At 39.9% G+C, this 23,134-nt stretch overlaps 1 protein-coding gene across 1 annotated transcript in view; it reads left to right on the forward strand.

Moving 5' to 3' along the window:
* The window catches only part of LOC137653625 (dynein axonemal heavy chain 7-like), a 162,813-nt gene that overhangs the window by 41,871 nt on the left and 97,808 nt on the right, over positions 1–23,134 (forward strand). Inside the window, exons 21-30 of the mRNA XM_068387191.1 lie at positions 333–462; positions 8,483–8,644; positions 9,138–9,274; positions 9,670–9,915; positions 10,228–10,426; positions 17,101–17,228; positions 18,807–18,916; positions 19,945–20,063; positions 21,671–21,812; positions 22,589–22,725. Coding sequence (XP_068243292.1) covers positions 333–462; positions 8,483–8,644; positions 9,138–9,274; positions 9,670–9,915; positions 10,228–10,426; positions 17,101–17,228; positions 18,807–18,916; positions 19,945–20,063; positions 21,671–21,812; positions 22,589–22,725 — 1,510 coding nt within the window. The remainder of the gene's footprint in view (positions 1–332; positions 463–8,482; positions 8,645–9,137; positions 9,275–9,669; positions 9,916–10,227; positions 10,427–17,100; positions 17,229–18,806; positions 18,917–19,944; positions 20,064–21,670; positions 21,813–22,588; positions 22,726–23,134) is intronic.

Below are 23,134 nucleotides of genomic sequence, written 5' to 3' on the forward strand. Positions count from 1 at the left end.
TACCTCCTAATGTCTATTTATCTGTGATTTTTAATCTAAATGATAAAAATCCAATCTAGTTAGGTTAGCTAAGATCTCTGGGATATCCGTTTTTCAACCCTTTAGATCAGTTTGCCTAAAGAATTACCATGATTTAGATATCAGTTTGAATTGATAATGATATGAGAATGTTAAGTGAAAATATAATTTGTGTACTGAACGTAATCAAGAACTACATTTTGCTTCTTATTCATTTTAAGTCAAGGTTTTCATGAAAGTTTTCATAAATATGATACATATTGCATACCAAATATTTTATATATTTTATATTTCCATTTTTTTCATCTTCATAGGGCTGATGCCACAACAACCCTTCAAAGGCTTATTGATTCCAATCTAGAAGATTATCTAACAAAGTTTGAATCAGTGTCTGAAGCAGCCTCTAAGGAGCACGTCTTCGAAAGGAACCTTGAAAAGATGAAGGTATTATCAATAGGATTTGTGTTTTTTTAAAGGTTGCTCATGAATAATAGAGGTAAGGGATAGCACAATGTCCTAGAGGCTAAGTATGTTGTTATTATTATTATTATTATTATTATTATTGTTGTTGTTGTTGTTGTTGTTGTTGTTGTTGTTGTTTTTATTATTATTATTATTATTATTATTATTATTATTAGCTAAGCTACAACCTGAGTTTGAAATGCAGGATGCTATAAGCCCAAGGGCTCCAACATTGAAAAATAGCCCAGTGAGGAGAGGAAATAAGAAAATGAATAAACTATATGAAAAGCATTAAATGAAAAATATAACTTTTCTTAAGATCATTAAAAACGGTAAGATAGATCTGTCATATATAAACTATAAGGACACTCATGTTCATCTGTTCAACACAAAAAGATTCACTGTAAGTATGAACTTTTGAAGTTCCGCCGATTCAGTTGCGTAGACTTATAGGCTTCTCTCTACTGGAAACAAGGCTGAAATTCCCACCCCATGGATTGCATATCAGAGACTTTTCAATATTAATCTTATCCGATGATCATGTAGCTGTCAACTCCGTTGCCCGACAGAAATCTACGGACGGGATACGCCAGCGATCGCTATACAAGAGGGGGGTGTACTCACCAGCGCCATCTGTGGTCAGGTACTCCAGTACTTCTTGTCAACACCACCTCAATTTTTCCTCTGTCGTGCCGCCGGCAAGACCTACATGGATACGCTGTTGATTTTGGAGTCTTTGTTCACGGTTTTGGTGAAGTATTTGCTCTAAAATTTAGCCTTCGCTGTACAGGAAGCTTTTCCCTTAGCTTAGATAGCTTTTGGAATTAAATTGATTTATTGGTTAACGATCTTTGCTTTACTTTGGAATTCCCCCTTGACTGTTCTCTAAATTCAAGATGTCCGACCACTCTCAAGCTCCTAAAATTAGGCGATGTAGTGTTAGGACTTGTAATAGGCGTCTTCCGAAGGCCTCTGTTGATCCTCACACCGTTTGTTCCGACTGTAGGGGAAAATCCTGTCAGTTGGAAGATCGATGTGGGAATGTGCTGGGCTTTCGGAATTCGATTTTAATGAATTCCTCAAGTATACGACTAGGTTAGAGAGGGAGAGAGTTAGGAGGAGTTCTTCTCGCTCTTTGGTTTATTCCTCCCCCCATGACCCTCAACCTTTTCCTTCCCCTGTGGTGGTGACCCCCGAACCTGCTACGAGTGCTCAGCCTGATATGACGGATATGTTGCGTGCCATTCAGGCTCTTGGTGATAAGGTGGAGTCTTTAGTTAGTGACCACAATCTTCTCTTGGCAGATGTCAAGGAACTTAAAGTGAAAAGTGCAGTGGGAAGTGTTAGTGCCAGTGCTGTGCCTAGTGTCAGTGTCAGTGTTGCGCATGAGGATACTTCTGTGCGTGCCAGTCGTCCTCCCAGTCCGGGACCTCTTGCAAGCTCCCAAGCCCAGGGGAGAAGCAAAGTCGAAGGGCAAAAGGGTTCGGCAGGCCTTGATCGGCGCACAGTTGTATCCTCAGTGGTTGCGGGCGTATCTGATAGAGATCGTCACTTCCACTCCCAGACGATTGAGCCCTTAAATTCCTCGTCTGCGGAAGAAGTTTCCAGGAGGAAACGGTGGACCCAGGTCTCTCGGCCTCTCAAACGTAAGGTCCCGTCCGAGCTAGTCCAACGGCCCAGGTGTAGCCACTGGGCCAGTTCGGACTCGCCGCAGTCATCTGATGACTGCACACCTCCTAAGAGAGGTAAAGCGGTGCCTCAACAGGCCTCTGCTCCAACTTCTGTGGACCCCAAGTTGTCTATGCTGCAGACTATGCAGTCTCAGCTTGCGGCTTTGATGCAGGAGTATCAGGCAGAGAAGGTTAGCACACCTCCTCCTGCGAGCGCTCCTCCACCTCTGCGCAGTCCTCCCTGCCAGACGTATGTTCTTGAGGCTCCTCCTGCTTCCATGCGTGAGCTGCCGCATTGGGAGTTGCCAGGTTCCAGCGCTATGCAGCAACCTCCTCTACCCTTGAGGCAGGAACCTCTTGCTATGAGGCAACCTCCTCAACCCTTGAGGCAGGAGCCTCATGCTATGCGGCAACCTCCTCTACCCATGAGGCAGGAGCCTCATGCTATGCGGCAACCTCCTCTACCCATGAGGCAGCAGCCTCATGCTATGCGGCAACCTCCTCAACCCTTGAGGCAGGAGCCTCTCTCTGCGCAGCTACCTCCTCAACCCTTGAGGCAGGCGCAACCCTTGAGGCAGGAGCCTCATGCTATGAGGCAGCCTCCTCAACGCATGCAGCACGAGCTTCTTACCATTCAGCAGCCGCATTCTTCGCAGCATGAGCCTCTTCCCATACAGCATGAGCCGCATACCATGCAGCATGAGCCTCATGCCTTACAGCATTCGCTTCTGACCACGCTTGCTCCTCAGACCACCGCAGAACCTCCCTCACACCAGCCTCATGACTTTGTCATTGCCAGCCCTCAGTCTCTTCAGCAGAGGCATGATGATGGATCCGCAAGTGCGCATGCACCCGTTCTGCAGGATTCAGCCATTCAGCATACCGCTCTACCGTTACCTCTTGCTACTCAACTCTCAGGCGATGAGGTTTCTGAGGATGAAGCTGCTCACCTGGATGATCCTACTTCTGATGTGGAGGGACACAAGTCTTCGCCGCCTTCCTTAGACTTTCGTAAGGTCCTGGCTCTGTTCAGAGAGTTATACCCTGAACACTTCGTATCTGCAACCCCTCGTTCTCCTCCATCCGAGTTTTCTCTAGGCATGCAGCCTATTACGTCTGCCTACACCAAGCTTGTCCTCGCCAGATCATCAAGGAGAGCTTTGAGGATTTTAGGGGATTGGTTGCAGTCCAAGCAGCAACTGGGAAGGACCTCTTTTGTTTTTCCTCCTCCTAAGCTGGCTTCTAAGTCGGGCGTCTGGTATGCCACGGGAGAGGAACCTGGCTTGGGGGTTCCTGCCTCTGCCCAGGCCGACTTCTCAAGTTTGGTTGACTCTCCCCGCAGGTCGGCTATGAGACGCTCGAAGGTCTGCTGGACTTTTTCTGATCTGGACCACTTGATGAAGGGAGTCTTTCGCGCCTTCGAAATTTTTAACTTCCTCGATTGGTGCCTGGGGGCCCTAAGCAGGAAGACTGCCCCTTCTGACAAAGACTCGGCCATGCTGATCATGTCCTGTATGGACAAAGCAATTCGCGATGGTTCTGGCGAACTTGCTTCTGTTTTTGTCTCAGGAGTCCTCAAGAAAAGGGAACTTCTATGCTCCTTCTTATCGACTGGTATCACCCCTTGCCAGAGGTCACAGTTGCTGTTTGCTCCTCTCTCCAAGTTCCTGTTTCCGGAGGAGTTAATCAAGGAGATGGCTGCGGCTCTTATCCAGAAAGATACGCATGACCTCATGGCCTCTTCAGCACGTAAGGCTAAAACCTTACCTTCCGTGCCGAGAACTTACCGCACCCCTGTGGCTGATACACCTGCTACCAGATTCATTCCGCCCTTTCGTGGCAGAGCCCCCAGTAGAGGAAGTACCCGTGGAGACAGTCACCGGGGCAAGTCCAAGAAAGGTGCCAAGTCCACGAAAAGCAAGCTTTGACTTCCTTCCTCTCCAGACAGCTGTAGGAGCCAGACTCAAGACCTTCTGGCAAGCCTGGGAGAGCAGAGGTGCAGACGCTCAGTCTGTCAAGTGGCTAAGGGAGGGTTACAGAATTCCGTTCTGCCGCAATCCCCCTCTGACCACATCTCCCATCAACCTCTCTCCCAACTACAAGGAGAAGGACAAGAGGCTAGCGTTACATCAAGAGGTGTCGCTCCTGTTACAGAAGGAGGCAGTGGTGATAGTCCGGGACCATCAATCCCCGGGCTTTTACAACCGTCTCTTCCTGGTGGCCAAGAAGACAGGAGGTTGGAGACCGGTGCTGGACGTCAGTGCGCTCAATGCTTATGTCACCAAGCAGACGTTCACAATGGAGACGACAAAGTCGGTCCTAGCAGCGGTCAGGCAGGAGGACTGGATGGTCTCGTTAGATCTGAAAGACGCCTACTTTCACGTTCCCATCCATCCAGACTCCCAACCTTTTCTGAGATTCGTCTTTGGAGAGGTTGTGTACCAGTTCCAAGCCCTGTGCTTTGGCCTGACCACGGCACCTCTTGTGTTTACGCGACTGATGAGGAATATTGCGAAATTCCTTCACTTGGCAGACATCAGAGCCTCCCTTTATTTAGACGACTGGCTTTTAAGAGCTCCCACAAGTCGTCGCTGTCTGGAGAGTCTCAGATGGACTTTGGATTTGACCAAGGAACTGGGCCTCTTGGTCAATTTAGAGAAGTCCCAGCTCGTTCCTTCCCAAACCATCGTTTACCTGGGGATGGAGATTCAGAGTCGAGCTTTTCGGGCTTTTCCGTCGGCCCCAAGAATCAACCAAGCCCTGGAGTGCATCCTGAGCATGCTGAGGAGGAACCGATGCTCGGTGAGGCAGTGGATGAGTCTAACAGGGACTCTTTCATCGCTAGCCCTGTTCATCGAGTTAGGGAGACTCCACCTCCGCCCCCTTCAGTACCATCTGGCAGCTCACTGGAACAAGGATATGACGCTCGAGACGGTCTCTATTCCTGTTTCCAAAGAGATGAGGGCTACTCTAACGTGGTGGAAGAACAGCATTCTTCTCAAGGAGGGTCTCTCGTTAGCTGTTCAGACCCCCGACCTTCATCTCTACTCGGACGCATCAGACTCGGGCTGGGGCGCGACATTGGACGGACAGGAATGCTCGGGGACATGGAACAAGGAACAGGAAACGCTTCACATCAATTGCAAGGAGTTGTTGGCAGTTCATCTGGCCTTAATGAACTTCAAGTCCCTCCTGCTAAACAAGGTGGTGGAGGTGAACTCCGACAACACCACAGCCTTGGCGTACATCTCCAAGCAGGGAGGGACTCATTCGAGGAAGCTGTTCGAGATCGCAAGAGACCTCCTCATTTGGTCAAAAAGTCGAAAGCTCACGCTGGTAACGAGGTTCATTCAGGGCGATATGAATGTTACGGCAGATCGCCTCAGCCGGAAGGGTCAAGTCATCCCCACAGAGTGGACCCTTCACAAGAACGTGTACAACAGACTTTGGACCCTGTGGGGTCAGCCAACTATAGATCTGTTCGCTACCTCGATGACCAAGAGGCTCCCATTGTACTGTTCCCCGATTCCAGACCCGGCAGCAGTTCACGTGGATGCCTTTCTGCTGGACTGGTCCCACCTCGACCTGTATGCATTCCCGCCGTTCAAGATCATCAACAGGGTTCTTCAGAAGTTCGTCTCTCACGAAGGGACACGGCTGACGTTGGTTGCTCCCCTTTGGCCTGCAAGAGAATGGTTCACAGAGGTACTGCAATGGCTGGTCGACGTTCCCAGGACTCTCCCTCTAAGAGTGGACCTTCTGCGTCAACCTCACGTAAAGAAGGTACACCCAAGCCTCCACGCTCTTCGTCTGACTGCCTTCAGACTATCGAAAGACTCTCAAGAGCTAGAGGCTTTTCGAAGGAGGCAGCCAGAGCGATTGCCAGAGCAAGGAGGATATCCACTCGCAGAGTCTATCAATCTAAGTGGGAAGTCTTCCGAAGCTGGTGCAGAGCCAATGCAGTTTCCTCTACCAGTACCACTGTAACCCAAGTTGCTGACTTCCTGTTGCATCTTAGGAATGTTAGATCTCTATCAGCTCCTACGATCAAGGGGTACAGAAGTATGTTGGCAGCGGTTTTCCGCCACAGAGGCTTGGATCTTTCCACCAACAAAGATCTGCAGGACATCCTTAGGTCTTTTGAGACCTCTAAAGAACGTCGGTTGTCCACTCCAGGCTGGAATCTAGACGTAGTCCTAAGGTTCCTTATGTCATCAAGATTTGAACCTCTCCAGTCAGCCTCTTTCAAGGACCTCACTCTAAAAACTCTTTTCCTCGTCTGCCTTGCAACAGCCAAAAGAGTAAGTGAGATTCACGCCTTCAGCAGGAACATAGGTTTCACATCTGAAACGGCTACATGTTCCTTACAGCTCGGTTTTTTGGCTAAAAACGAGCTTCCTTCACGTCCTTGGCCTAAATCGTTCGAAATACCTAGCCTTTCCAACATGGTGGGTAACGAACAGGAGAGAGTACTTTGCCCTGTCAGAGCTCTTAAGTACTATCTTAAAAGGTCAAAACCCTTGCGAGGACAATCGGAGGCCTTATGGTGTGCTATTAAGAAACCTTCACTGCCTATGTCTAAGAACGCAGTTTCTTACTACATAAGGCTTCTGATTAGAGAAGCTCATTCTCATATGAAGGAAGAAGACCTTGCTTTGCTGAAGGTAAGGACACATGAAGTGAGAGCTGTGGCTACTTCAGTGGCCTTCAAACAGAACCGTTCTCTGCAGAGTGTTATGGATGCAACCTATTGGAGGAGCAAGTCAGTGTTTGCATCATTCTATCTCAAAGATGTCCAGTCTCTTTACGAGAACTGCTACACCCTGGGACCATTCGTAGCAGCGAGTGCAGTAGTAGGTGAGGGCTCAGCCACTACATTCCCATAATCCCATAACCTTTTTAACCTTTCTCTTGAATGCTTTTATTGTTGTTTTGGGTTGTACGGTAGGCTAAGAAGCCTTCCGCATCCTAGTTGATTTGGCGGGTGGTTAATTCTTTCTTGAGAAGCGCCTAGGTTAGAGGTTGTGATGAGGTCCTTTAGTATGGGTTGCAGCCCTTTATACTTCAGCACCTAAGAGTCGTTCAGCCTCCTAAGAGGACCGCTGCGCTCAGTAAGGAAGACGTACTTATTAAAGGCAGAGTAATGGTTCAAGTCGACTTCCTTACCAGGTACTTATCGTTTTATTTGTTATTTTGAATAACTGATAAAAATGAAATACGGGATACTTAGCTTCTTGATTAACATGTATACTGGTTTTCACCCACCTCCCTGGGTGTGAATCAGCTACATGATCATCGGGTAAGATTAATATTGAAAAATGTTATTTTCATTAGTAAAATAAATTTTTGAATATACTTACCCGATGATCATGATTTAATTGACCCACCCTTCCTCCCCATAGAGAACCAGTGGACCGAGGGAAAAATTGAGGTGGTGTTGACAAGAAGTACTGGAGTACCTGACCACAGATGGCGCTGGTGAGTACACCCCCCTCTTGTATAGCGATCGCTGGCGTATCCCGTCCGTAGATTTCTGTCGGGCAACGGAGTTGACAGCTACATGATCATCGGGTAAGTATATTCAAAAATTTATTTTACTAATGAAAATAACATATTTCCAGTTAGATTCCCCAACCATAATGGGTATACTGTATTGTTATTTATTATCTACCATAATCATTAAATGTTGTAAGAATATAATCTTAAATGTCACTACAGTATTGAAAGTTATGTTAAGCAGTAGAAGAACATGAAGGTTTTATATGTGAGGGTGCATGTCTGCTTAGTTAAAATGAAGAGGCCTTTCAGGAATGTTGTTTTTTCTTTATTAGGAGAAAGGTTTTTGTGGACTTTAACAACCATCAGATTTTCTGTCATTAACTTGATTTCTTACCTGTGATAGATTTTTCCTTGGTCACTTAATTAACATCTGTAATTTCTAGCATTCCCAATCTGTCTTCTCAATAGCTGATTTTATTATTTACATTTAATTAAGGGATTTTGACAAAGGAAAAATCTATTTCTGGGGAGATACCTGTGACGCCCGGTGAAAAGGGTCCTTCTTCTCACTTTTCTGATATAAATCCTTCCAAATATACTAGAGAAAGCTAAAAGCATGGAATGCAGAGGTTACTACCCTCGCGCGAGCACCCATTGGGTGTCTTCTCAATAGTGGATTTTATTATTTACATTTAATTAATAAATTCTTATTTTCCTAATACTCAATTTTAAGTTTACTTGGAAGGATTTGGTAATGGGCCGATTATAAATGTACTTAATGACAAGAAATTTTCGTGCAAGACATTTCTTCGACATCTTTTTGTCCTCTCCAGAATGAATGGCAAGAGATGGACTTGGTGTTGAAACCTCATCGAGAGACAGACACCTGGGTGTTGATTGGCGTTGAAGATATTCAGTTCCTTCTTGATGACCACATTGTCAAGACACAGTCCATGAGGTCATCACCATTTATTAAACCTATTGAACAGGAAGTGGTAGGTAACGTCTAAATAATGACTATTGGTCAATGAAAACCCAGTTTTATTATGTTTTCAGATAGAAATAATTGAAGTAGCTGATACATTTTTATGTCTTCGCTACAGATTTTCTCCTTAGGAATCCCAACAATGAAAAACATTTTTATCCAAGGCAAAACATAAATACTTTTGATGCAGTAACTTATTTAGATGCATTATTCAGTGCTGGTTTAAATTCTATGGGTCTCAGCAGTTTTTCGTGAATTGATATTGGTAAAATTTGATCATATAAGAGGAAAAGTATTCCCAAAACTGAGTTGCTTCTCATTTAACAAAATGAAAATAATTAAATATCCACTGGTAGTCACTGAATTCTAACAGGAAGTTACTGATAACAACGAATTACTACATTTATTCCCGCAGATGATTTTTTTTTACATGAAACACTGGAAATGATTATCCCAAGCTCTTGATTTTTTTAAATACCTAAAGTCTATCTCACCCTGTACAGGCTGCCTGGGAAACAACACTGGCCCAGCTCCAGGAGGTCTTGGATGAATGGCTTAGAGTTCAAGCAACCTGGATGTACCTGGAACCAATCTTTGGGTCACCAGATATCATGGCTCAGATGCCTGAAGAAGGGCGCAGGTAATAAGATGTTGAAGTGAAGAGAGGTTTTAGTTTCTGGTGTACTGTATTTCAGTTGTCCAAGGTAGATTTTTAAATAACTTAGGGAGAGAGAAGACTGAATATGTATTTAATGTTCAACCCGTTTCTCTTTTCATTGACTTTCACGGTTCTCTAGGTGTTAAAAATTCAGCCATTCCAATCTTTCTTATCCTGATTGGTAGATTGATTCAAGATTTTCCAGTTTTGTGACATTGATAATTAAGGTCATGCTTTATAAGTGGGTTAAGTGAAGTTCCACCCTGAACTATAACTTAGAAAATACTAGCAACTTTAAATAGCCCTAATCTTTTAGTCTTCATCAGACATAGGCGAACTCTTCCAATCCTCCTTCTAACTCCTGTAAATCCTTTCAGATTCAATACAGTGGATAAGACATGGAAGGACATCATGAAGAGCGTCCGACAAAACACACGTGTTTTGTCCATCCTCGAAGTAGACAAAATTCTGGAAAGACTTCGGAAGTCTTCAGAGTTATTGGAACTAATCCAGAGAGGACTCAATGAATATTTAGAGAAGAAACGTCTTTACTTCCCAAGATTCTTCTTCCTTTCCAATGAAGAGCTTTTGGAGATTCTCAGTGAGACCAAGGATCCTAGCAGGTGAGAAAGGGAACTGATATTGATAATTCATTTTAAAAGCATATGAAGGTAATGTTTATGTAGTTAGCTATAATTAGTATCTTCAGATTTCCTTTTCTCAGAAAAGGATAGTTTTTATAAACATATTAAGCAGTTTAGATGATTTTTATTGTTGTATTTTGTTTGACATCAGTATTTTTATTTTACTTTTACACATACACTAAGGGTCATAACTGTGGAAGCTTCTGATGTGATTGTTCCCATAGTATTCTTGTTTACATATCCATATTCAAACCATCATATCTAATCATATAATTTTAAACCTAATCTCAGGGTACAACCCCACCTGAAGAAGTGTTTCGAAGGCGTGAACTCCCTGGACTTTGGTGAGGATCTTGAAGTTGTTGCTGTCAGGTCAAGCGAGGGTGAGGTCATCACTCTGACACAGGTCATCAGCACGGCTAAAGCAAGAGGACAGGTAGAAAAGTGGCTTGTGCAATTAGAGGCCAGTGTTAAAGACAGCATAAAAAAGGTAAGATGGGCATTTGATTGGTTACAGCATTTAACAAGTTCTTGTGGCAGTTGAAAAAGTCTCCTTGCTTGATAAGTGTGAAGCAGAAATCCATAGAAAGGCATTATTAGGATGTCTGAGCTTTATTGTGGCTGGATGATGTTTATTCTTTTTCTTCTTCTTCTTTGTCTACATCTTTTCCCACTTCTATGTGGGGTCAATGTTTCTGGTCAGCTTTCTCCATCTACCTCTGTCCCACACCTCATCACCGATTAATCCCTTTGATCGAAGGCCATCCTTGATACAGTCCACCCACCTTCGCTTTGGTCTCCTTTTCCTACTTGCTCCCTGTACCTCCATTTCCATCACTCTCCTCCCAATATACTGTTCATCTCTTCTCATGACATGATCATACCACCTCAGTCTACTTTCTTGGATCTTATCTGATAGTTTTCTAACTCCTGTGGTACCCCTAATTACCTTATTCCGTATCTTATCTCTTCTTGTATCATTAAAATTCTAACAAATCCTTGTTAGAGTAACCAAACCTTTAAGATGATTTTAATCAGGTTTTGACATTCTTTTTGAAAAAAATTAGTACTGTTATCCATCATGCATGCTATGTATCTAATAAAGTGTTTTTTTTTTTTTTTTCATGTGACACAATCTATATGTGGTTGCTGTCACTCAGATCAAGAAGTAGCATTTTGTTTACATTGTTTCTTGGATGGACAGCTGTTTATGCCACTGAAAGGCAGATCATACATTTACTTCATTGTTCATGAGGAGTTGCATTCACTTACCAAGGCTGCCTAACAGGAATTGCAATTATCCATTCACTAAATTTCTCTTTGACTATAGTATTAGATTTACACTTTGTTTCTTCAGAAACAAAATGCCAATCATAATATGTCCCAAAATTACTGGAGTACTGTATGTCAAGGATCAAGTTGTACGTGGTTATATTTACCTAAGTATGTCCACCTTTGCTGTAACTTGAGTCATATGTTGTGTTTCGGATAAGTTTACCAATCGTTAAATTTCTTTATATCTAACAAAAGCTTTTGAAAAAAATAATGTTCTTGAATCTTTTGACCTCTCCTAAGTTCAGGGTAACCTGCTTTTTGGGAACACAATTATTACTTTAACCTGACAGCTAACCTGACTCTCCCCTTGATTCCAGTTTTGATCAAGTTTTATTACCACCATTTGCAAAAGGTTTTCCTTCATCAATTTCTGTAGGGAGAAACTTCAAAATACTCAACTAAGGTCTACAGAAAGAGTATGTTGAATTGTACTGAAGCGTCTTACTAGTTTATTGAAACAAACTGTTCGCATCTCTTTCAACAAATGTTTGGTACACTTTTGAATCAAAATATCTCATTGGAAACTTTATTGTGGGGTTAGGATGGAATAAATATTATTTTTATTGGAGAAATATCAAGTTTTATTAATCAAATAAGCCTTTGGCTTTTATAAATGAAAATTCCTTGAAAATGTTTCCAGAAATTATCTATTAGCAAAAGTCATTGAAAAACAATATACAGTATCTCAGGATAATGTTTCAGCAAAAATCATCTTCAGCTTCCGGTCTGTGCAAAGAAGTATCTCTGGAAGTTGCAAGGTGAAAACTTTCAGTAGCTAAAAACTCTTTCAAATGATTACCTGCCACATGGAAGTCAGGCAAAAGGAAAAAAATATTGTATTTTTATCAACATAAAGATTTTGATGGAATCTTGGCTTCAGATCAATTGATCCTTTTGTTAGTTTATGAATAATCTTCCAGATGGTATCTAAAGTTTCAACACTTTGGCAGACAAATGAAGAGACAAAGTACTGTAGATCACTGCAGTAGTTGTCAATGTGATAAAAATATTTACTTTGCAATAAAAAAGATTAAAAAGATGACATCCTAACAGCCTATGATTATGGTCCATCTAAGTAACTATACAAACAAAAGCATTATTTATTACTCAGTGACAATCAAGAATCCCAATTATTAATAATCGTTTGATCTGGTTTAATATCTAGACAGCTGAAGTAGCGACTTTTTATTGTCAGGATTTTCAAAGTTAATGATAGACATATTAACAAAAATAATATCTCAGGTGGATTACAGTATGTAGTTGTCAGCTATGCGCTAGAGAAGTTATATTATTGTGCCAATGGTCAGGCAATTCAAAGAAATAATCATTTGAACTCAAAGCTCATTCTGGGGACCAAAAGAGGACAATTTCCCCTCTGGCCTTTACGACATTTTCTTGCCAGAAATAAATCCTTGTTTAGCAACTTAAAATCCAATTTCTTGGACTAAAATGGTATGTATAAATACCTGCATTTCATCTAGACCAGACCAAAGTTATTTAATGTTGGGAAAACTGTGGGCTTTGAGAAAACAAAACATTCACATGTCATAATTTTTCCCTAGAATAAAAAATGTATTTATTCATCACTTATTTAAATTTCATATACTCATTTGTCCTTTGTGGCATTGTTTTTTAAAAACAATTTTTTATTATATGTCACTAACTAAAAGTAGATCTTGTATCTCTGAAAGAAATGGCTGTGATATAAGAGAGGATTGAGATGGCATAAGCTAATCAAACGCAGATTTTATCACCCCTAGACTACTGGTTGCACACAGGAATTATTAGGATAAAAAATTTGTTTTATATATATATATATATATATATATATATATATATATATATATATATATGTATATATATATATATATATATATATATATATATATATATATATATATATATATATATATATGTGTGTGTGTGTGTGTGTGTGTGTGTATGTATATATATATATATACTGTATATATATATATATATATATATATATATATATATATATATATATATATATATATATATATGTAAGAGGCGTGTCGTAAGAGGCGACTAAAAGGGACGGGACGAGGGGGCTGGGAACCCCCTTTCCTGTATAAAATTCCTACGAGACACCGACAAGGAGATGGAGCTGGGGGGAGAGTGACTGCTCCCCGCACTCTAGTTTTGGGGTGTTTGAATGTGCGTGGATGTAGTACGATAGAGAGTAAAAGATGTGAGATTGGAAGTATGTTTAGAAGTAGAAGGATGGATGTATTGGCCTTGTGTGAGACAAAGATGAAAGGAAAGGGTGAAGTGATATTTGGTGAAATGTCTGGTAGAGTGTCTGGGATTGAAAGGGGAAGAGCGAGAGAGGGTGTGGCGTTATTGCTGAGTGAATGGATGACAGGTAAAGTAGTGGAATGGAAGGAGATATCATCTAGGTTAATGTGGGTAAGGGTTAGGTTGGGTAGGGAATGTTGGGCGTTTGTTAGTGCGTATGGGCCAGGTAGTGAGAAAAGTGAAGAAGAGCGGAATGAGTTCTGGCATGAATTAACTAGGTGTGTAGAAGGACTGGGTAGAAGGAATTATGTAGTTGTATTGGGTGACTTAAATGCTAGAGTGGGCGCTGGAGAGGTAGAAGGTGTCATTGGGAAGTATGGCGTACCAGGTGAAAATGAGAGTGGTGAGAGACTGGTAGATATGTGTGTTGAACAAGAGATGGTAATAAGTGCTAGCTTCTTTAAAAAGAAAGATAAGAATAAGTATACATGGGTAAGAGTGGCAAATGGAAGAGTAGTAGAAAGGGCATTAATGGATTATGTGTTGATAACTAAAAGAATGTTTGGAAGATTGAAAGACGTGCACGTGTTTAGGGGTATGGCAAACGGTATGTCTGATCATTTTTTGGTGGAAGGAAAATTAGTTGTAGCAAAAGAGTGGGGGAATAGAGTAGGTGGATGTAAAAGGGAGGTAGTGAAGGTTGAAGAGTTAATAAAACCGGGGGTAAAAAGTAAATATCAGGAAAGGTTGAAAATGGCATATGACGAGGTGAGAGTAAGAGAAACTGGTAATTTAGAGGAGGAGTGGAAGTTAGTAAAAGAAAATTTTGTTGGGATTGCAAGTGATGTATGTGGCAAGAAGGTTGTTGGAGGCAGCATGAGGAAGGGCAGTGAATGGTGGAATGAAGGAGTGAAGGTAAAAGTGGAAGAGAAAAAGAGGGCTTTTGAAGAATGGCTGCAGAATAATAGTATAGAGAAGTATGAAAAATATAGAGAGAAAAATGTGGAAGTAAAGCGCAAGGTACGTGAGGCAAAGAGGGCAGCTGACCTGAGGTGGGGTCAGGGATTGGGTCAGTCATATGAAGAGAATAAGAAGAAGTTTTGGAAAGAAGTGAAGAGAGTAAGGAAGGCTGGCGGAAGAATTGAAGAGACAGTGAAAGATGGAAATGGAAGGTTGTTAAAAGGAGAGGAGGCAAGGAAAAGGTGGGCGGAATATTTTGAAAGTTTGCTGAATGTTGAGGATAATAGGGAGGCAGATATAATTGCTGTTCTAGGTGTTGAGGTGCCAGTGATGGGAGATGAGAATGAGAGAGAGATTACAATAGAGGAAGTGAGGAGAGCACTAGATGAAACGAGAGTAGGAAAAGCATCTGGTATGGATGGTGTGAAAGCTGAGATGTTGAAGGAAGGGGGTGTGACTGTACTTGAATGGTTGGTGAGATTGTTTAATGTGTGTTTTGTGTTGTCAATGGTACCAGTAGATTGGGTTTGTGCATGTATTGTACCACTATATAAGGGTAAGGGAGATGTGCATGAGTGTTGTAATTCAAGAGGTATTAGTTTGTTGAGTGTAGTTGGAAAAGTGTATGGTAGAGTATTGATTAATAGGATTAAGGATAAAACAGAGAATGCAATCTTGGAAGTACAGGGTGGTTTTAGAAGAGGTAGGGGTTGTATGAATCAGATTTTTACAGTTAGGCAGATATGCGAGAAATATTTAGCAAAAGGTGAGGAGGTGTATGTTGCGTTTATGGATCTGGAGAAAGCATATGATAGAGTTGATAGGGAAGCAATGTGGAATGTGATGAGGTTATATGGAGTTGGTGGAAGGTTGTTGCAAGCAGTGAAAAGTTTCTACAAAGGTAGTAAAGCATGTGTTAGAATAGGAAATGAAGTGAGTGATTGGTTTCCGGTGAGAGTGGGGCTGAGACGGATGTGTGATGTCGCCGTGGTTGTTTAACTTGTATGTTGATGGAGTGGTGAGAGAGGTGAATGCTCGAGTGCTTGGACGAGGATTAAAACTGGTAGGCGAGAATGACCATGAATGGGAGGTAAATCAGTTGTTGTTTGCGGATGATACTGTACTGGTAGCAGACACAGAAGAGAAGCTTGACCGACTAGTGACAGAATTTGGAAGGGTGTGTGAGAGAAGGAAATTGAGAGTTAATGTGGGTAAGAGTAAGGTTATGAGATGTACGAGAAGGGAAGGTGGTGCAAGGTTGAATGTCATGTTGAATGGAGATTTACTTGAAGAGGTGGATCAGTTTTAAGTACTTGGGGTCTGTTGTTGCAGCAAATGGTGGAGTGGAAGCAGATGTACGTCAGAGAGTGAATGAAGGTTGCAAAGTGTCGGGGGCAGTTAAGGGAGTAGTAAAAAATAGAGGGTTGGGCATGAATGTAAAGAGAGTTCTATATGAGAAAGTGATTGTACCAACTGTGATGTATGGATCGGAGTTGTGGGGAATGAAAGTGACGGAGAGACAGAAATTGAATGTGTTTTGAGATGAAGTGTCTAAGGAGTATGGCTGGTGCATCTCGAGTAGATAGGGTTAGGAACGAAGTGGTGAAGGAGAGAACGGGTGTAAGAAATGAGTTAGCGGCTAGAGTGGATATGAATGTGTTGAGGTGGTTTGGCCATGTTCAGAGAATGGAAAATGGTTGTCTGCTAAAGAAGGTGATGAATGCAAGAGTTGATGGGAGAAGTACAAGAGGAAGGCCAAGGTTTGGGTGGATGGATGGTGTGAAGAAAGCTCTGGGTGATAGGAGAGAGGCAAGAGAGCGTGCTAGAAATAGGAATGAATGGAGAGCGATTGTGACGCAGTTCCAGTAGGCCCTGCTGCTTCCTCCGGTGCCTTAGATGACCACGGAGGTAGCAGCAGTAGGGGATTCAGCATTATGAAGCTTCATCTGTGGTGGAAATGTGGGAGGTTGGGCTGTGGCACCCTAGCAGTACCAGCTGAACTCGGTTGAGTCCCTGGTTAGGCTGAAGGAACGTAGAGAGTAGAGGTCCCCTTTTTTGTTTTGTTTCATTGTTGGTGTCGGCTACCCCCCAAAATTGGGGGAAGTGCCTGGGTATATGTATATATATATATATATATATATATATATATATATATATATATATATATATATATATAAATATATATATATATAATATATATATATATATATATATATATATATACATACATACATACATACATACATACATACATACACATAGTATATATATTCCATTTGTAGTACATTTCAGGCAAAAATAAATGTTTGGTGACAAATCCTCCAAGCTCAAATATTTGTAGAGAGGAAGATATTATCTAGCCTAATATTAGTCTTATAATGTAAATTAATGGCATATGAATGACATATTTTTACCTATCTAGTGTCATATTATCATAGCCCTTCCAGTCACCTGATTGTCACGAGTTTATCATAACAAACAACATGTAGTAACAGTGTTGTTGACTATTAAAATATAACTGCTACCACTTAAGGTAGCCAGAAATAGTCCAGTTGAGCCTGAATATTTCTGTGCATGATATAAATAATTTGTGTCTCTGTGTGAAACCAGGTTGTGAAATTGTGTATGGAAGCTTACGCCACAAAACTGAGAGAAGACTGGTCTCTTGAGTGGCCAGGTCAAGCAGTGCTCTGCGTCTCCCAGACCTTTTGGACATCGAGCGTTTCTAGCTGTATGAGGTAAGAGTCCATTCTGAAGTGTGATATATTTTATGAATAGGTTTCATATTTTATTAGTTAATCTGTTAATAAGATAAAGCTGAAAGGTCTGTTTTTCAACGTGTGCATAAATGTTGTTTTTTGCTCTTTATTAGATAGAGCTAAAAATACTTCTTACAAGTTATACTTTTTAACTACAACATTCATGTGGCACGCTTCAAGCTATACATACCCTTTAAGTTTTATGCATATGCATTATTCATAATTTTGCATCTGAAAAGTTCTTCAACTAAAGGGAAATCGTTGAAGAACTAAAAACTTTGTTATATTGTTCAGCAATCTGAGATGCTAAGAATTTAAGCAGTTCAATTCAGTATGAATAAGTTATATCTGTATATTATACATCCTTTGTAAAATAAAATCAATAACAGCTAAATAGGTTTTAATACTAATCATTTATTTACCTACTGAACCTCATTTTCCTATGAAACATATAGGATGTAATTGTTTTGCAAATGCTTCTGTGTTTTAAGTTGAGACACTAACCACACCCATTTATTGCAGTTCCCAAATACTTTATTAGAAATTGACTTTTAATTATTGGCCTCTATACCATTGTAGAGTGTAGCCTGAGTCTTAACCTTGTAATTACAGTTTTATATGTATTTTAATGTCTAATGCAATATCTAGCTACATTATCTCATGCTGATAATGTGTGCTTTGGAATGTAATACTAGGATCAATCTTTTATTATATATTATGAAGAACTACTGAGAGTGTCCTAATAACTTTTTTTAAATTAATAATGTTTATGGAAATAAGAAAAAGACCAATTTTAAAATAAGCTCTCCATGTCTATCCAAAATGGAGTCAATGTTTTCTCCTTCCTTTCTCGAATGTGGTATATTGCCTAATTTTTATAATTATGAGGAATACTTCCATTTGATGCATTCAAATGAAAGAGATCAAGACTTTGATCAATAGCAAAAACAAATTCATAAATGTGTTGAGAATATAGACAATTCTCGTATGATTTCCCCTCTGTGGTAGAGGCTGGCATTTCGAGGAACATCATCATCGTGGGAGCTTAACAGACCTACGGAGACTCGCACTCCGTAGGCACCTGAGTTCAAGCCTCGCTCAAACCTTGATAGACTCTCATTACAAAAGGAGTTTTCTGTTTCTATGAGCCATTTGGCAGGTCACCTGTTGTAACACCAGCAACCATTGCCTTCCTACTTCAGAGCTCACTTGTGTGAAGAAGGGACTTTGACACTGATCACATGTGTGTGTGCCTGTTTAGCCTCAAGGCAGTGACCTGTATCTTTCCTCATCTGCTCATTAGCAACCTTTATGTTTTTAAACCTTTAAATCCCTTGTGAACATTCTTTAGAATTACGGTTAAACATTTACTGAAATTTCTCTTTCCACTTTTTATATCTGATGGAATTCTTCTCTATGCAGTGAATCTGTCAGGTAAAGTTGATGGTCTATTATGTTGAACTATTTCCTGCAATAATTTCTGGCCAAAGAGCAAAGATTTATCATTTGGGATTACATTATAAAATATTAACAAGATATGTACTCTTTTGATTCCAGTGGAAGTCAAGATGCCATGCAAGAATACCTGAACACTTGCAACTCCCAGATTGAAAAGGTCGTTGGTCTTGTCCGAGGTCAGCTGTCCAAGCAGAACCGCACGACCTTAGGTTAGTTTGTCTTATGATAAAAGTATCTTAAAAAGTTACTAAGACTTCTTATCTGATTTCAGTTTACTGTACAGTATTAATGTTAAATTACCTGCTTCTGTCATAATGTTCTTATATCAGAAATTTCAATGTACATTGTTAAATCACATTTATTGGTCACTTCGTGTGGGAATCAAAATAATACTATTATAAACAGTTTCTTTTTATTTTGTATTCCTGGAACAGAATTATCTATGAATTAGGTAGTTAATATCTCTGTTGTTATATAAGACACATTAGCCATTAATTACCTTTCCATTTTAATTGTCATATTAGTACAGTATTTGTTATCGACTTAGCGGGCAAGTCCAAAACAGAAGGATGTCCTAGAGAGCGCGCGTGGTAGGTGTCGGTGGGGTAGTCCAACTATGTTCTCTAGGGCCTGTCATGGCCCTCCCCATTGATGAAGGGATTATCTAAATGGAAGACAGCCTGTGAATAGTGGTTTTCACACGCCCTTGTTAAATACACGACACCTACAAGGTGATCGTGCGAGGGTTGTAACCTCTGCATTCCATGCTTTTATCTTTCTCTAGTATATTTGGAAGATTTATATTAGGAAAGGTACAAAGAAGGACCTTTCTCACCTTTCTCACCGGGCGTCACAGGCCTCTTCCCAGAAATAGATTTTTCCTTCGTCAAAATCCCTTTATTGGTCACTTCGTGTGGGAATCAAAATAATACTATTATAAACAGCTTCTTTTTATTTTGTATTCCTGGAACAGAATTATCTATGAATTAGGTAGTTAATATCTCTGTTGTTATATAAGACATATTAGCCATTAATTACCTTTCCATTTTAATTGTCATATTAGTACAGTATTTGTATTTTTGAAGCTGTGGATTCAAAGCAATATTATTTTTAGTATTCATATATTGTTTATTAAGAGATAAACTATCTTTTCACAAGAGTCATAGCATATTCTGTAGAGCTTTGGTGATATTTGAAAAGAGCCTTAATCCTAAGATTCCTTCTGCTACTCCTTCAGGAGCTCTTGTTGTTCTTGACGTGCATTCTCGTGACGTCTTGAAGGAAGAACTAATAAAGAAGGATGTGCACAGCCTCACCGACTTCACTTGGTTATCTCAGTTAAGGTATTATTGGCAGGTATGTTCCTCTCTTTCTCACCTTTTACTGACTAGACTCAGTTAAGCTGACTAACATGTTTGTCATGGAAGTCGGTCAGTTTTACCCTTTCAGTAAATCTTATTTGAAGAAATGAGAATATTGTTCATAGTCATGCTAGTGTATCAGTCAACCAGTGAGACTGTTAATCTGCTATATCGATCAGCCAGTCACTCATTCCTAGTTAACCCAGTATGTGAGCCAGTCAGTCAGTTGCAATCAGTATTTAGTCATTCATGCCAAGTCATTGTGTTATGTAGGACTGTCCTACTGGTCAGTCCATTTAGTCCATGAGTTTCAGTCAATTATTCAATCTGGTATACAGTATTAGGATTCAGTCATTTTTGCTCAATCAGCAGATCAGATGATTTACTTTCATCTTTTACCCTCTTTAGAATATTCCTTTCTTCACGTATCCCTTTACATTTCTATATGTATGAAAATTTTCATTATATCTCATGTGATAATCCTTTACATTTTCTGAAAATACTTTTTTTATTCTAATGTGTCTTTTCATTTAATTAATTACCTTTTAATTTCAAACAATTATTATGTACTTGATGTGTATTCCAATTCATCAAAGTTATTATAATTTATTAATTTTACCTGATTCATAATAAGAAGATCACAGAAAAGTAGCTTTATTTTCCTTTGTACTAAAAAAGTATTCCACTTAATCAATGACCCACCAGCTCCTCCATTGTTAACAAATGGAGTCATTCATCAGACAGTGATTAAAGACACTTTAAATCATACTCAAGCACCACATGGCCCTGTCTGTTTTTAAACGACATTTTTTTTTGCGGGGGATAATGGATGGAGATTTGTCACACACCGTAGCTTGAGTTGGAAATGATCCCTGATAAGTTATAAGATGGCTCAGGTCAGAGAATTAATTTGGGACTTTGAAGTTTTATTTTATTTCATTTTTTTTTCTTTGTCATTTAATTTGGTTTTCACTCCTAGATTCAATGGAAACAAAAATTATCTAATATTTATTTTTTCTTACCTGATTACCCTAAAGGTAAAAGGTAGCTTTAGAAAAAAACAAAACTATTTGCTTCAAAAAACATCAGCAGTCACTGTCACTCTCATGCCGTAACTACTTAAGCAAGGATGAACCCCAGTGCAGAAAACTTCCATTGTGGTTTTTCTCTGTATGTTCTGTAAATATGCAGGAGGCTCACCAACAGCACAAAAACTCCTTAGAAACATATGGCATAATTAACTTCTAACCTGCTCACAGAAAAATGGGAAAAGTTCATGTTGATAGAAACATTTCCTTACACAATAATAAAGATTCTCTCTCTCTCTCTCTCTCTCTCTCTCTCTCTCTCTCTCTCTCTCTCTCTCTCTCTCTCTCTCTCTCTCTCTCTCTCTCTCCTTATTCCCATCTGGTTCATCTACTATTAGTAAACATATAAACATTATAGAAGAAAGTGCTTGTAATTTGTTTCTAATATGATTAACATTTCAGAATCATACAACTCTCTCTCTCTCTCTCTCTCTCTCTCTCTCTCTCTCTCTCTCTCTCTCTCTCTCTCTCTCTCTCTCTCTCTCTCTCTCTCTCTCATAATTCCTCTTTGCAGGATGACATTCTGAAAGTCCGCATGATCAACTCCGAGCTCAATTATGGTTACGAGTATTTAGGCAACACTGGACGTCTGGTCATCACGTCCCTCACCGACAGGTGTTACCGCACCTTAACGCAAGCTCTCATGTTGAATCTAGGTAAATATCTTATTTTACCAGTTTAGCCTGGTTAAGTTGGGAAGATTATTATTATTTTTGTTGTTGTTGTCGTCGTTGTTGTGTTGGCGTTGTTGTTGTTTTTGTTGTCGTCATTATTATTAGCTAAGCTATAACCCTAGTTAAAAAAGCTGGATGCTCCAGGGCCAATGGCTCCAACAGGGAAAAATAACCCTGTGAGGAAAGGAAATAAGGAAATGAATAAACTATTTGAGAGGTAATGAGTAAAAAATCTGAAATATCTTCAAGATCAGTAACAATGTTGAAATAAATCTGTGATGTATAAATTATGAAGAGACACTTATGTCACCCTGTTCAACATAAAAACATTGGTAAATAGAGTAAAATTTCTAGAGTAAAAATGCAATTTTATGTGGGCTTTTTAATATTTATGATGAAGGCTCAGTTTGTTAATGTGCCCCACTTTTTAAAAAACACTTCATCTACCATAGATGAGAGTGGGTAGCACTTTCACTCATATCTTTGGAAGTTAGCAAGATATCTTGAGAACTAGTGAATGAATTTTCTCAAGCTTAGTGTAAGTATTTCTTGGATGGCCCACAACAGATGATTGTAATTTGACGATAGCTTTTGATGAGGATTTCATTATTTGACATCATGAAAACCATCTCTCCCATTATGATGGGGACAATGCATGGCTTGGTGGAGGCATGGTCTGTACTAAGCACTCTTGTTTTCTTTCTGGCAGAGACTGAGAGTTCAAATTTTAATTGTGACTTTTTTGGGGCTTCTTTCAGGAGGAGCTCCTGAGGGACCAGCCGGAACGGGCAAGACAGAGACGACCAAAGATCTGGCCAAGGCTGTGGCCAAACAGTGTGTCGTTTTCAACTGCTCCGATGGCCTTGATTACATCTCTTTGGCCAAGTTCTTCAAGGTATTTTAGATAGGAGAGGGCAACAGAGACAGAGAGCCATCATATATATATATATATATATATATATATATATATATATATATATATATATATATATACAGTATATATACAGTATATATACATATATTATATATATATATATATATATATATATATATATATATATATATATATATATAGATATATATATATATATATATATATATATATATATATATATAGATATATATATATATATATATATATATATATATATATATATATATATATGTATATATATATATATATATATATATATATATATATGTATGTATGTATGTATGTATGTATAGAGAGAGAGAGAGAGAGAGAGAGAGAGAGAGAGAGAGAGAGAGAGAGAGAGAGAGAGAGAGAGAGATAGATCAAGTCA

The sequence above is a fragment of the Palaemon carinicauda genome, chromosome 14 (genome assembly GCF_036898095.1).
Source record: "Palaemon carinicauda isolate YSFRI2023 chromosome 14, ASM3689809v2, whole genome shotgun sequence".
Classification (NCBI taxonomy): Eukaryota; Metazoa; Arthropoda; class Malacostraca; order Decapoda; family Palaemonidae; genus Palaemon; species Palaemon carinicauda.